Source organism: Eubalaena glacialis, chromosome 4 (genome assembly GCF_028564815.1).
Source record: "Eubalaena glacialis isolate mEubGla1 chromosome 4, mEubGla1.1.hap2.+ XY, whole genome shotgun sequence".
NCBI classification, from domain to species: domain Eukaryota; kingdom Metazoa; phylum Chordata; class Mammalia; order Artiodactyla; family Balaenidae; genus Eubalaena; species Eubalaena glacialis.
The window spans coordinates 107,102,737-107,119,203 of NC_083719.1; the positions used below are offsets into that span (position 1 = coordinate 107,102,737).

At 34.5% G+C, this 16,467-nt stretch overlaps 1 protein-coding gene across 1 annotated transcript in view; it reads right to left on the bottom strand.

Annotated features, from left to right (window-relative positions):
• FBN2 (fibrillin 2) overlaps nucleotides 1-16,467 on the bottom strand; it is a 245,668-nt gene that overhangs the window by 156,941 nt on the left and 72,260 nt on the right. Inside the window, exon 7 of the mRNA XM_061188122.1 lies at nucleotides 8,925-9,050. Within this exon, the coding sequence (XP_061044105.1) occupies nucleotides 8,925-9,050 (126 nt within the window). The remainder of the gene's footprint in view (nucleotides 1-8,924; nucleotides 9,051-16,467) is intronic.

Sequence of the window (16,467 nt, forward strand, 5' to 3'; positions counted from 1 at the left end):
CCTAATTTGGGACTATGAAAGAAACACAGCTTAAGCATTATCACAGCTTTGTTTATTTATATCTTGACTAAAATGGAAGCTCTAAAATTAATTAGCAGCCTGTAAAAATTTTCACCAGTCCTTCATACATTTTTCCATGCCTAGGTGGTAAATGTAGTATACACAAGGTCAGTAACTGACAACACTTGTAAAAAATGCAGTCATGGATCAAGGTATTATATTTCAAATCTTGTTACATTTTTACCTGACTACACAGGACATTTCTTTAGAGTAGACTAATTTCCTTCAGGCACTGAGCCATGGTAATTTGTGAGATAGCTTTTCTTTCTCTCTCTCTCTCTCTTTCAGTAGACGCTAAAGATACATATCGAGAATATTGTACAACCAGCATTTTATTTTGTTTATTTTGGCCTGCATTATTGCCTTTACATTTCTACTATAAAACAGCAATGATTTAGTAAAATGAATAAATGAGGGAGTATATTTGAGTTTATATCTTTTTTTTCTAATGTCAAAGTTCAAAATGTTCACCTGATCCTTTCATTCCAGGGTACAATAGATTTTTCTATCACTAACACACACCTACTTTTGTGTCTCTGAGAATGGTTTTTTGCAGGCTCTCAATTTTTCCAGTGATCTTCAGCCGAAAGTGAACTGCAAGAATCACGTAAATTACTTTACCATGCTTTTTTTCATATTTTTTTTTAAAAGGGATTTAAATATACAATGGCACTGGGGAAACACTGGTTCCACCATTTGGGAAAATTTCCCTGAATCCACTAAAATACAATTTCCTGACCATTGTGTTATGCTAAATAAATAAAAGTCCTCTGGGTCTCAAATATCCATTTCTGTAATTTGGGTGAAACTGGGGCTAGAGGAGTAAAAACAGGGTGAGACATCAGGAATTAATGGATAATCTTAAATCCCCAGTCCCACGTTCCTTCATAATGATGATGGATTTGGGTCCATTTCATTGTTTGTTAATACTTTGGTCAGAGTAGGCAAATATATGCTCTAGTAGGTCAATTTTGTTTTGTTTTGTTTAAGATTAAAAGAGTTTATTTATAGGAAACTGTACTACAAGTAATAACTGAAATGTTATATTAGAACTCTTTTACAATTATTTTTTTAAGATCTCAAATCACATGGTTTATTGAATCTTTTATAATTAAATTGTCTGGCTATATATCCCTGCCTTCTTTAACAAAGACCTAAAAAAGGCCAAATGCTTTCTTTCTCTTATACAATACTCATAAAAACCTTATGTAGAAAAGACCATTATTATCTCTACTGTAAAGATAAAGGCATTAATTTGCTTGAGATCACACAGTCCCCACATGCTGCTGGAGCACAGACCCTGACATTTGGGCCCCAAATCTTGTACTATTTGCTCCTATGCTCTCTTCTCTCTCCACATTTATTTCCTGAATTGTACTTGAAACTTAAATTGTCATTTCTCTCTACAATTTTCCTCTTGTTCTTGGAATGAAAACTTTAAAAAATAAATTTCTTGTAAAAGAAAGTTAAATTGTAAAGCAATTATACTCCAATAAAGATGTTAAAAAAAATCACATTAAAAAAAAAGTTAAAATGTGACCTGAATATTTCTAATTTTGATTCAAAACCTAGATCACAAGCTAAAGAATATCTTTTTGTTAAATAATTTTCTTTTGGAATATGTATTTTTCACAGACTTCATGTTTGTAATGATGATGCTACCCATAATGCCGTAAATAAAGAACTCTTTCTCCTTCAGGCTTTCATAGAAAACTGTGTGTGCAACTTTCCATGAAAACCATTTCATTTAGGTTTAAATTAAGGGAGAGATGTCACTTCAGTAACTCAGTATGAAATATTGCTGTGAGTTGACTAAGATTGCCAAAGTAGCGCCCAAGTTACTTAATGCATGCATTTTAATAGCGGAAGTCATTTGTGGGAAGAAGCTGAAAGAGTTTATACTGGCAACTTCTGATAAATACCCTAGAAAGTGATATGTGCTGATTTTGCCTCAAATGTCAGCCCCAGGCTGTTGTTTGGCTGCTCCTCTGGACTTCCTATCATTCTTGTCTGCTGGCCTCACTTTCTTGGATGTGACATTTCCATTCATGAGACACAAGGGGGGGCTTCTAAAAGTCAAAATTGAAAACCCCACTGCTAACCTGGTCCATATGCCCTTCCCAAATGGTTTATGAAAGCATAAATGCTTCAGATTTCCATTTTAGATTTTAACTCTTAATATATATGCAAAAAATTTCTAAGCCACTCAAGGCTCTGCCTCCCAAGATAAATGCATCATGAAAAGCAGATTCCTTCGTGCAAAGAACTTTTACTATCAATTCATTTGATTACAAGTCACTGTCTACCTTCTATGGGGGGGCAGGGAGAAAGAGAGAGAGAGAGAGATGGAAACACAGTGACCCTGCTGGATGTCATTTTTGCTTAGCACACACAGGAAGCAATGGCAAGTTGAGCCAGGCTTTGATTCCCAAAGCTAGTAGTTCCATTTAAATAAAGTTTCCATTATTGTCCCTGTGTTATCAAATTAATAATTTTGTTTCCAGGGGAGAGGGTATGGGGAAGTGGGATGAAGGAGGCCTGGGACTAAGACCAGGTTAACAGGAAGATGAGCTTTAGCAATCTTTGCCATTGTGCTGGCCTTGCCCAGAATTTAATCCTGTCCTCAAGGAGGAGTTTGGGTTGTTATAGGCTCCATCCCTTCTATTAATATGCCTTAAAAAATGAGACTGAATATTGAAGGCTGTTGCCAGGAAAATGCTATGCTTAAGATGAGGTGATGCTTCAATAGCCAGGATACGGAAACAACCCAAGTGTCCATCAACATATGATGGATAAAGAAGATATAATGGAATATTACTCAGCCATAAAAAATGAAAATTTACCATTCGCAACAACATGGATGGAACTAGAGAGAATTATGCTTTCTGAAATTAGTCAGAGAAAGACAAATGTTGTATGTTATCACTTATATGTGGAATCTAAAAAAGAAAACAAATGAATGTATATACAAAACAGAAGCAGACTCACAGATATAGAAAACAAACCAGTGAATATCAGTGGAGAGAGGGAAGGTAGGAGGGGCAAGATAGGTGTATGGTACACAAACTACTATGTATAAAATAGATAAGCAACAAGGATATATTGTAGAGCACAGGGAAATATAGCCATTATTTTGCAATAACTTTAAGTGGAGTATAACCTATAAAAATATTGAATCACTATGCTGTATACCTGAAACTAATTTAATATTCTAAACCAAGTATATACCTCAATTAAAAAAAAAAGAGTAGGTAATGCTTAATGCTTTGGGAAAATATAAATAAATTGTAACATGTGCGAAACAAAAACAAACAAAAAAGATATGGAAATGTTTGCAGTATCTTTGCTTCTCCTGTATGATTTCTTCATCTGTATCATGAGCCCAAAGCCTCGAGGAAAAGACCTAAGGAGTAATCTAGAAGATGGGAGTCTAGTCCTGTAAGCCAGAGTGGGCTCACTGATAGCTCAGCAGATGCTTCTCTGAAAGGCAGCACACAGGCCTGGGATGAGGGGGGAGGCACCCTAACTGCAGAGTGTCAGGCTCTTTGTTCCCCAATCAGGCATCAAACAACAGTAGGTGGAAACAAGGCTCAGCATGCTAAGCCTTGTGACCTAAGCTGCCTACACAGACATCAATCCTAGTGGAAATGTGAATGAGTCACCCTTTAGGAAATGAAGGGATAAAAGAGAGAGGTAGATATCCCTCCGGAAAATCAGCGTATGTGTGTCTGCAAGTATGCTGACCACTACTCACAACAGGAAGAACCAGAAAACGATGCCCATCAGTGAGAAAGTGGATAGACACACTAAGATAAAGCCACATAATGGAATATTATATCCTATTCTAAAGAATGAACTAGAACAACATGCAACTATATAGATGAACCATTTCATTATAATAAAAGCTCCACACAGATCAAAATTTTTTTGTAAAATTTAAAAAACTGAAATAATAATTAACAATAATAAGTGAAATATCTATAGGTGTAATACAGCCATCTAAAAAAAGCCAGAAAAATATAGAATCCGGATACAAAGTGTGGTTGAGGGAACACCATGATCGATACGGGTTATTATCCTGGCCCTGGCTTTTATTTTTGGTAGTTTCATGGGTGCTTATTACATTATTTAAAGCAACTAAAAAAAGCTGGCTATGACACCCAAACATTGAGAGGACCCTTGGACACGGGTCTGAAATGACACTGACACCTGGAGGTGGCATCATGGTCCCACATTAGTATGAGGATACAGAAGAGCCAGGCAATGAATGAAGCTCTGGACCAGGTTCAGGTCACAGTGGGTCCACTGGGTGCACGGACCCAGCCAGTATTCACTTCCCAAGACCTCAAATGTCTAATTAGTCGGAACACACCTATTAGTTGGCACAACTGGCACAAAGAGTGCTTGGCCTGTAGGGCAAGAGCTATTATAGTGAGGAAGGCCAAGTGGAAGCCTCTGAAATTGCTCCACACTTTAAGATAGGGAATCAAAGAAAAAAAGAAAGCAGGGTTTGGGTGGAATAATAATGAGATTATGCCATGAAACAAATACTGTGATGAATAAAATTCTGTGCAGCTGAGAGAGAGAGGGAACATAGATATGTAGGTAGACGTGTGTGTATGTGTGTGTAGAGAGAGAAGAAATCCTGAAATAGACAAATGCAATCACCATAAAGTAGAGCTAGATTGACCTGTTTCCTACTTTAAAAGTCCTAACCTACCTATTTGCAAAGGAGCAACCTGTGTTTTGACTCCTGCATCAGCTGTGATTTCACTGGGCCATGAAGCTCATTTGCAGTTGATGACCAGGATTTTTGCAGCTTTTTGTTTAAAGATGATTTAAGAATATCTTTCTTCACAATACAACTACCACATACACCCTTTAAAGTAATAAAGGTGTATGTGGTAGTTGTATTGTAATTATAATCAGCTTCATTGTAATTAACACCCTGACCTCTTCCTCTTTTACAATTAATTTCTCTAGACCTCTGCTATTGACTCCCTTCTGTGAATAAAGAGAATTAGTTTGGTTCCACTTTTCCCTACTGCTGTTCTCCTTCCCCTGCAATTTCAATTCTAAAGTCATAAAGAATGGATTATTTTAGCACAGTGGTACATAATAAACTTTCATTTTAATAAATAGAAAACATAGCAAAATCTCCACAGCCAGTACCAGGATCACCGAAATGGGTCTAACTCTGGCCTTGCTGGATTGCAGGGCATGACCACAGAATGCAATGAGCAAACAGGTACCCCTGTTGCTGCTGCTGTCTCCATGAGTTTCCCCCTGTAAATACAGTCCATGGGTTGGAGTGTGTGCTGCCCGGTCACCCACCTTTGCTTGCTCAACAGAGCTTGCTGAGAGTGAAAGCTCTGGAATGAATCTAGCAGGTTGGAACCCTGGCTCCATGGTTTCCTAGCCATTAAACCTTGCAAAAGTCACTCAGACTCTCTGTGCCTCAGTCTCTTCTTCTGTAAAGTGGGTTAATAATAGTAAACAACCTCACAGCACTGTATTATGATTTAATAAGAAAACCCATGTAAAGTGGTTTAAGTATAGTCGAGAATAAATTAAGTGCTCCATAAATATTAGCTTTTATTAATATGTTATTTTGGTGCAAATTACCTGCAGGCAGACTCAGACAAAAAATTACTAATAATGCACAATAAAAAGTGTTGTGATAGAGGAATACCTTATTTGTTATGAGAGCAGAGAGTAGATTTGAGTTTAGCAGCGTGGGCTTTCTTATTTAAGGGAGAGGGGATTTATGTTTTAACTACAGTGTTGCAAATTTCTTAAGAAGATTTAAAAGATAGTTCTGTGTTTTTTAAATTAATGACCTAAAACGTTTTCCAATGTTTACAGTCCCCTTACTTGAATCTCAATTTTTAATATGTAGTTTTCTTTGGGGGAAATAGTCAATGAATTTATTTATTATTTATTTTAAAGTTAATACACTTTTGGTAGTATGAGTAAAAGTAAGTACCTTTCAGTTTAGCACAGACGTTTATTTTCCACGGTTTATCAGAGTTGGAACAGCAGCTAACGATACTGTGCCAACAACTTTCATGAGTTTCATGAGCATAAATAAATACATTTGTTGTCACAAATCCCAAACAACTAAATACTGTGGTAATGGAGCAAAGCTGAAGACTCTTCAGAATAAATTGCAAACAACTATTTGACATGTAAAGGGCCACTGAAGGGAAACTTTCCAATACAATGATGCTATTTTCCTGCCTTCCATTTAAGCCAGGAAAGAATAACTAGCTCAAGCAATGTCAGAGAAGGTATAGTCTGGAAGGAGGGATCATGCAAGGACATCTGGTACCTACTTGTGCTTTATCCAAGTGGACTGAAATTCAAAATCACATATTTTATTATAAAAAAGAAAAATGTGGACAGTCTTCTGATACACCATTTCATATTATATTGATATGTTCTGCTTTTCTTCTTCATTTAAATTAAACAGACATTTAGATGAATGAATCTTTGAAAAGAGTAAATAACTGAAACAACTTTCTTTCTGGATGTGAATAAATAGTTTACTCCACCAAAGAATAATTTTGCCCACTGTATGACAGAATTAGGAAAAGATTTTGTAGCCAATCTGGCCCAGGAGAAATAAGACATGACTTCAGTAGACATGAGAGGTTTTATTGAATCTGGGATACTAACTTAGTGATGGGGGAAAATAACTGATTCTTTTACAGACAAACAGAGAGAGAGAAACATATATTCCTTTCTGCTTTGGACTCAGATTAACTGCTCGGACAGTAGCCTATAACTGAACATGAGGAAAAAAAATAATCCCACAAGAGAATCCACCTGACTAATGATGTGAAACAAAACAGGCCTCAATGATAGATATAGAGTCACAGTTTTCAAACATTAAATTAGGAGATGAATGCTCCCTCAGCATTTTTTTTTTCAATTTAGTATAAACTATATATGTTCAAACTTCCAGTAGAACAAGGCTTTTAGGATAAGATTTTAGTTAAGAAGATATCCCAATGAACAAGCAGAAGACAGTTCTTTCTTTTAAATAGAGAGTGAAGGTCCCTGACCTCAAAAGCATTTCCTGCAGGTGACCAAAGAGGGACAATGACACAAAAATCTAAAAATGCTAAACTGCACTTAATGTTCGTGCTCTTGGTCTTTGAATTGCAACCAAAGTAAAATAAGATTATTAAGAAAGTGAAAAAAAAAGTCAGATGAAGGAAAAATCCCCATCATGAAGATCACTGGCCTCTTTCCAAATACAATTTCAACTCTGGCCCCATATTTTCTTTTCTTTTGGACATTCAACCCAAGTAAAAGAACTTAACTTATTATCTAGCCTGTTCCCAATTAATCAATATAGCTTACGATATATCAGGAACTGTTCCAGGCTCTTTGATACAGCATGAACCAAGACAGAGTTTTTGTCCTCAATGATCTTACTCAAGTGTTGAAGTGAGATGGTCAATAAACAAATACACATACAAAAAAATCAATAACACAATTTTTCAAAGTTATTAAGCTGACTTTGCAGTTTCTTGTTAATGCTACCACCACTCCCCTAATGACATATTCAAAGCTCTGGAGTTACCTTTCTTATTTCTGAACAGATCTAGTAACTTACAGACTAAAAAAGATTTCTTTGGAGAATTTCATTGCCATATGAACAGAAATATAAAATGTGCTATAATAGAAATAGGGAGGGCATCATTTGAAACTAAATCTTTTAGTACTTCTATATTTTACATTCATTGTAATCCACATAAAAAATTAAAATCTTACCTTTGACAGTTGGTCAAAAGTAATTGCTATTATCATATTTTTATTTAGAACAAACAGTAACTTTAAACTTATGGCAACACTTTTGCATTGATACTACATAAACTATATGTAAACTGACTATAATTCAAAACCTGTAGCTGAGTGTAGCAACAGTTTATAGCCTTTCCAGATATATTATGCAACCAATTACACTAAATAATTTTATGTAAGGAAATACCACTTGATCTTTTACATAAAGAAACACTATAACCCAAAGAAAATTGATAATACTCACTTTTAAGACCTATTCAAATAAACATGACTTAGACACAAAGTAAAGGCTTCATTAAACCTTTAGCTTTCAAATTCTAATCACCACTTCTTCCAATCCTACTATTCCCCACCAAACCCAAACATTAAATCACATAATTTTTTCTGGGCTTTGGTTAAATGGATTTGGCTGCCTGGGCAGGAAATAAGGAAAGAGACGACTGGATTCAGGGCTCCGGGTGGTGCCTACATTACATCAATAGCCCCCTTTGCTAAAGAACATAGACAAGTGCAAACAGAGTTGCACTGACTTTCGCCAAACTGTGTCTTGATTCTATATGTTGTTTTGATGAAACGTGCTGTAGAAAAGGCTCATTCCATTTCAACTAAGAAGTAATACATTGTTGGATGATTAATGGAAATGTCACAACCACTCTCAGCAATCGGTGGCTGTGCCTTCTCACCTATAATCAAACACTCTCTTTGTTCCTAGGAACTGGTCTGTACCCAATTTTAATGTTTGATATAATTTCATAAGTGAAATAGAAAACTATTTCATTAAGGGAAAAATATAAATGGCTGGATTACTCCCATTCTCACTACAACATAGAAACTGAGATAACAAATGTAGAATGATCATTGGCTCTTTTTCCAAATCAACCCCATTAATTACACAAACTAATACAGAACTACTCTAAGGTTATTCCTTCACTTTCATATTAAAATAAATAATTACAATTGTGATTAAATCCTCCAAAACTCAAAATGAAGTCATGTTTTTCTTGGATTCAGAGTCAACAATTAGACATGTCCCTCAAAATAGAGATGCTTACCTTCACATTTCTGAGTAGTTTCACTCTGCTTGTGACCAGCAGGACATTTGCATTCAAAAGAGCCCACTGTATTGATGCAGTTTCCTCCCTGGCATATTCCAGGAATAGCCTGGCATTCATCAACATCTGTAAGAAGAAAGTATTTTCAATATAGATATCATTGATTTTCAGAATATCTATGTCTATTTGTACATACACATTTCTTCAGTGCACAGAAGATATTCACTTGTTCTGAAGAGAATGAGGTGTGAGAAGTCAGGATCCCTTTGTATGTATGCATTTTAACTTATGTAAATGGTATATGTTAAAGATCTCATTTTGTTTCTTGATTTTTTCCTTTAGAATTTTGTTTCTACAATCCATCCATACTGTTACGTGGGCAACCAATCCCTTGCTTTGATTTGCTGCAGAACACGTAGTGTGTTTACTCTCCCGGTGATGGGCACTCAGCATCCTCCAACTTCTCACCACCTCAGGTGAACAAACAGATAATATGACTAGACCTACATCTATTAAAGTAATTTAATTCATAGTTTAAAATCTTTGCCCAAAGAAAACTTCAGGTCTAGGTGGCTTTGCTGTTAAATTCTTTCAAACATTTAAGAAAGAAACAATACCAGTTGTACACAAATTGATACAGAAAAGAGAAGACACTGCCCAACCCATTTTATTGAGTTGGCATCACCCTGAAACCAAAGCCAGACAAAGACATCATAAGAAGGAAAACAAGAGAAGAATATCTTTTTGGAATAGGCACACAAAAATTATTAGCAAGTCAACTTTAGCAATATATAAAAAAGTTAATACATCATGACTAAGTGGAGTTTATCCCAGGAACTAGGTTGTATCAACATTCAATCATAAATCAATTCATCATATTAACAGATTAAGGAAAAGAAAACATATGAGTATATCATAGATGTGAAAAAAGCAATGACAAAGTTCAACACTCATTCATTGTTTTAAAAATCTTGGTAAACCAGAAATACAAGGGAATGTCCTCAACCTGATAAAGAGCCTGTACAAAAAAACTAGAGCTAATATACTATAGGAGATTGGGAAAAATTCTTTTATTTAGAGTTTCTGAATCTTTCATTTTATATCTATGTAAATTTGCCTTAATTTCTCTTTGTGTAAAAGGTAATTCAGTATATTGTTATGATGAACACTGTATATAAAAGGAAATATAACATATAAGGTTATGCAAATTTACATTACCTAGTCAAATTGACAGGCCAACATAACAGATTTATTAATATTACATCTTTAATTACATAATAACATATACTCATTGTAATAAACATTAAGGATGCAGAAAAATAGAAAATTAAAGAGATAGCCATTGATATAAGTTAGTAGTCTGTTCTTTTAGACTTATTCATACACACATTCAGAGTGGTGGTCCATTTATTTCACAAGAATAAGATCACACTGTATGTGTTGTTCTGCATCTTGTTTTTTTTTCCATTAAAATATTTTGTGGATATATTTCTATGTCAGTATTTATTTATCCTATTATTTTTTTGGCAAGCCCACAAGTTTGGTGTATCTTAGTGTGTAAATTAGGGAATTTAAGTCTACAAAAGAGCTTAGCATCCTTATTATTTCTTCCTCACTTTAACTATCTGTCTATAAAACTAATTACAATAGTCCAAAGTATTTTTATCCTGAAATTAAAGTAGATATCATTGTCTTATTAAAGGATAGCTGATCCAAACAAAAAGCAACTAGAATGGAATATATGACAGGAGGTTTATATCCTGAACAGTTTAATTTACATTTCAAACTGTATTATTTTAAAAATGTACTACATTTCCACCCTCATTACAGTGTGGTATAAAACATCCCTAGAAACCTCTTTTCCTGGCAGATAAATCAGAGAAAGAATATCTCGGTATAAGCTAAAAAATGAGGCCAAACCTATAAATCCCTTAATACTATTCATAAAAGCTTTGACTACATATCTAGTAGATTCAGTAATTTTTCAAAGGAAAAAGCAATCTGACTTTACAGGGTTTATTTTGTAATTGCCTAAAAAGTACTTTCCTAGAAAAAAATAAATAAAACTTTTATTTTTGAAATATCCTAGAGTGAGCAGCTATACAGAATTAATTTCTTTTGGGTAGATCAAGTTAATCACTAAAATAAAAAAGAAAATTTTAAAGAAATCTTATAGAAATAATCAACATGAACCTAGAAGCACACATGAGTGCTCCCTATAAAAACAAAAGAAGCAAGCCTCAGACCTCCAAATTATGCAAGAGTTTCTGCATCTTCCAAGTGCTAGCATAAGGAACTACTAACGTCTGATTAGTTTTCCACTGTCCAAGTTATACAGATGGGTTTCTGTTCCTCCCTCCAATTCAGGCACAAACTTACTATTTCTTTAAATGCTGGATAACTTCAAATCACATGTAAGGATTTTACAGAATAAAATTGAATCTTTTGAAACTTAAACCTTATATAATCCCTTCAGTCTATGTCTACTAAGGTTATAAATAATGTAACAAAGCAATAGTAATTCTAGTTTATGAACTCATTTATTCTCCAACTTCTTCAAATAAACTTGCCCTAAGAGATTAAACTGATTTTATTATATAAATTAGTATTAGATGGTATATTATTTTTAGTTGACATTAAAATGTGAAAAAATATGTGCCAGTGCTACAGGCATATAAAAATGGTTCATTTAATTTATATCTGTGGGAACTAAGGACCGATTCCTATTACTGTATTAATAGTACATGATTTTTTAACTTGGCCTGTCCCCAAATTAGATCCATTTTTAAAATGTAAGTTCTTATTCTACACTCCACAGATATTCATACATAGTACATCTACTTCTACAAAAACAAATGCCAATCTTTAAGTACAACAATTGAAGAACAGGTCTGTCTCTGACTGGAGCCTAAGACATACAGGGTGTCTTGGCAACCGTTCAATGTGGTTTGATTCGGCCAGAATACCTATTCATGTATTCACAAAATTCCAATGTTGAATAAATGATCATCCCAACAAGCAAATATTGGTAACTTACTACCTGTAGGACTCTGAACTAAAAAAAACAGAGCATGGTTCTGTCTCAATCTTCCTTATCTCAACAAATGTCATCATTGTTTATCCCAATGTCAAAGTCAGAAACCTAAGAGATAAACTCGGCATACTCTCACTTGTCTCACTTCATTCCATCAGTAACAAGTGCTTACTTACCAGATATATCTCAAATCTTGGCCCTCTGCCTCTATTCTGGTCTCAACCTCCATGATATATCACCTGTACTGCTGCAGGAAACTTCTAACTGGTTTTTTTTGCTTCCACTCTGGCCCCCCTAGAGTTGATTCTTTACAGAGCAACTAAAGTACTTTTATTTACATATGTGTAAATCAAAGACAGAAGTCTGTAGACGCTGCCACACTGTTTTCTGGTCTATGAGTTGCTCTACAGAAGTTTGAGACCAGTTAGGATATTCCCTTTAACAAAGATATTTGATTATTCTGTCTTATTATGCCCACAAAATTTTCCTTATCTTCTCTTTCTTATTGAACTTTTGTGCCTTCCAGTCTGCAAACTGAAGGTTTTATCTCTTTTAGAAAATTTTTCTATATTATCTTTATGCTTTTTTTCAGTTCCTTTCTTCAGCTTTCTTTACAACCTTTCTGCTGACTTCACTACCTTTCTGCTTCTTTACAATCATTATTTATTGTCCTCAGACATTTTGATTTGTGATTTCCTCAAGGTTAACTTTGTCATTGAATTTTTTCAGTTTTATGTATGTTTGTATGTATATGTGTAACATTTGCCTTTCATTAGGTAAAGTTTCAAATGCTTCTTCAGTTTCTTGAGTGCTACCAATGCACTATCTCTGATTGTCTTTTCTGAACTCTTACAATGCTTCTTTGAGCACCTGTTAAGAGAAGAACCATATTATTTTTCACTTCCTTGAGATAAAAGAGTATATGAACTTTGTGTTTATTTAGGTAATTCTTCCATGAAGCATGTTCCTCTGCCTTTTCCTTATGTTACTTCTCTCTTTTTTTCAGCTTTTATATGTAAGCCTTTTCTCTTTAGTACTCATCTTTAAACGGGGTATTTCCTGCTGAAGCAAAAGTGGAGAAAGCCAAGAAGAAACAGGTTGATTTGAGAACTTCTATAGGGACTCCTGCAGCTTCTTACCAAACTCTCTCCACTTGCTTTTCCTCCTGGGTATTAATTTTAAACTTTCAGGTAGTGGTGTAGCTCCCACCTTCTGCCCTTTCAGATACAGACTCTGCAAGCTGCTCACTAGTGGCTCCCACATCCTCTTTTCCTTTCCCCTCTTTTACCTAAAGGAGCGTCTCTGGGTTGGAAGGCTGGCTAGAGGATATTAGAAATGGCTTGCCACCAAAGACTCTCTTTCCATATTCCTTCAGTTACTCCGAGGGCCTGCAGTAGAATCCCTCTCTTATGGGGATATACTCCTCCTCTCCAAGAGACCGTCCACAACCACTCAACAGCCTTTCAGGATGCTAATGCTCATAGCAAACACATAGAAGATTCTCCCTATCCCCATGACTTCCCAACAACGGCCATCTGTCCATCACTGCTCTGAACTGGGGGTTGCAGAGTTTTATTTTAGAAGGGCTTGTTCTCTATTATTCCTTTTCTTGTTAGTTTTTGTTGAGTTAGAAGAAGGGCAATATCCTGCTATTTTCAATACGAGTTTCTATTATCGACTATGTTTTAAGTAAATTTTTTGGATTGTTCAGGAACGGCTTGTGTTCACATAGTGTGAACTACAGTTAAACTTTGCAACGATCTGGTTAACTTGGTCAATGCAGACAGCCAAGATAAATTTGTGTTTAATAATTTATACTAATCAGATGAACCAAATCTCCATTTCATTTTGTGCTATACAGAAGGCCTGGAAATAACATTCTACTGAGAGCATCTTCCTCTCAGGATACACCTGAGGAACTAGCCATGCCTGCCTGGTTTCAGATAAGATTCAACTTCTCTACCTGATTCATGTGAAGTCTGAGTGAAGGATTAAATATTTCTGAATACTAATCCCATTTGAAAAGAACAGGCACGAATACCTGTTTTGCAGGGACTGACTCAGGGTATATACTGCTCTTTCTTTATTTAAGTCCCTGTCTTGTGTCCTAGCTAGGTCCTGACTCTGTCACGTATGTCAGAATTTCCATGCCTCTCACACTGCTTGGAATAGAGCAGAGGCCCAGCATCAGTCTATTACTATTGTCTATAATAAAGCAAAAGATGGATTTAAATAAGCAAATTTCTTCTGCCATACTTCCAGTTTTGAAATGTCTGGAGTAGTTTAAAAGCCTAATTTCTAAAAATCAAGCAACATAAATTAGTAATTATACAAATTTTAATATACTTAAAAAAATTTTAAATTTGAAAATCTAAAAGACCCAAAGTCAAGTACTATTCTTAAATAAAATACCCTTCTAATTAGAGTGAATTTGTAAGATAGTAAAGATTTAAGAAGAAGAACCTATTTGTAAAAAAAAATATAACATATGCACGTGACAGTTTATGACATATTTATTTAAAGTTTGTAGATATTCTTGGAAAAGAGCTTAATGCCACTTTTATTACCTTTAATTCACTCATTTTTATGCTAGCTTAAATTTTAAGCCTTATGTGAGCCAACTTTGGTCCTTCAATGTTTAATAAAATGAAGAATGTACAAGACTAAATGTAGATTAGTCTTAGGCATAAGGGCTAGAACTGAAATGCTCTATATATGAAAGAAGTCAAGAATCATTATGATTGACCTCATAGCACCATAGAAAGGTATACTCTTCTGACACTGCTTATTTGAGTCCAGAAAGTCATGACAGCAACAGTGAAAAGTAAAAAAATTTACTAGTTTCCTCACAGCTTAGTTTTTTTAAAGTATCATCTTAATTTTCTGTTGGCCCTCATTTTTCACATTTATTTGGTTTATTACAAGATCTTATTTCATCCCCTCCTAAGCCATAGATAAAGTAATTCACTAATTGCATCAGCTACAGGATAATTTTATGTTTAGAACTTCAGAAATGTCCTCCCTTGGCTAATATAAACCATGTTTTAAAACCAATATTAAACTGGTTATCATCTACACAGCTGAAATTTATTTTTAACTCCACAAAAATTTTCAGTTACCCTATAAAAAAGATCACTATTATAAAAAAGAGTATGACATGTGTGTATCATGTTTTATTATCTTATTTTTTTACGTCCTATTATCTTTCAAATTAATTTGGCAGAGTATTTGGGAAACAGTCTAGGAATTTAAAGGAAAAAATGAAATCACAGTAAGATGGAGCCTTAAAATAGCCTGAACTGAGGCTTAGTGTTTAATTGAGAACTTTCTGACGATGCCATGATTTTGAAATAAAGCAGAACTTTTTCAACTTTTCCAGACCTTTTAACAATGTGGCAAATTTCATTTTGCTCCTGTAGCTGTATTAGTCCATTATACTCTTGGGCAAATGGAGCCCAAAACTTATCTCTACTACATAAACAAATTCAAACAAATAAGCCTTCAGACATTACTCAATCCTGAAGGACATTCAGGAAGTTTGAGATCAGATCACACACTTTTCGTAATTGTGTTCAGAAAAACTAGGCCTCTCTGACAAAATATCAAGGTAAAGAAGCCTAAGTACAAATATAGAAGATGAGGAGAGTCAATAATTTGCAATGTTTTGGTTGAAGTTAAGGGCTTTTCTCAACCTGGACTATTTCTACGAAACAGTGGTTTTTGGAAGTATTTTAATATCAATTCCATTTATTAATTCAAAAGATATTTACTGAGTATCTACTGCATGTTAGAATGCCTCAGAGACATTAATGAATAAAACAGATTTCTGCCCAAATGGAGCTTACATTCTATCTGGGGGAGAGTAAAAGCAATAAAGACCATAAGCAAGTGAGTTAGAAGGTGATAAGTGCTAGAGAATAAACAAAAATTATTACTCTGGTAAATCTAGTCAGTATTAATCTAGTGGATCTATACAGCATTTTATCTTTAATAGTAATCCATTAAATTACACAAATTATACAGCAATCTGTATCTAATCTAGGAATTCTATGTAGTATGGTAAATACTATATACTATATAGTGTAGTGTATCTTTTATAGAAAAAACTGTTGCTTTATCAGGAACTCTATAGAATCATACCGATAGTCATATCATTGATTTAGAATGTTATTATCCATAGTAAACAACAGATTAAAAATGACATTTAACCCAAACTTCATATTTGTTGTGGTTGGTATTAATCCAAGAGACAAAATACTCACAAAATCATTCTAAGTCCACAGCTGACAAGGCTTTTACATGCAAGTAAACATAAAGTTGTGAATCTGTTGGGTTATATGGTCATCTCTTGGGTATCCCTGTAGTTTTGATTTGAAAAGAGTTTAGATACAGATCATTTTTTTAAACTACCTTTTATAAAACTACAAAACTAACACAAATCTTTGGAGGCCACTATCAGAGATACACTTACCAAATTACACAGAGCACTCAGATTTTATTATTCAATGG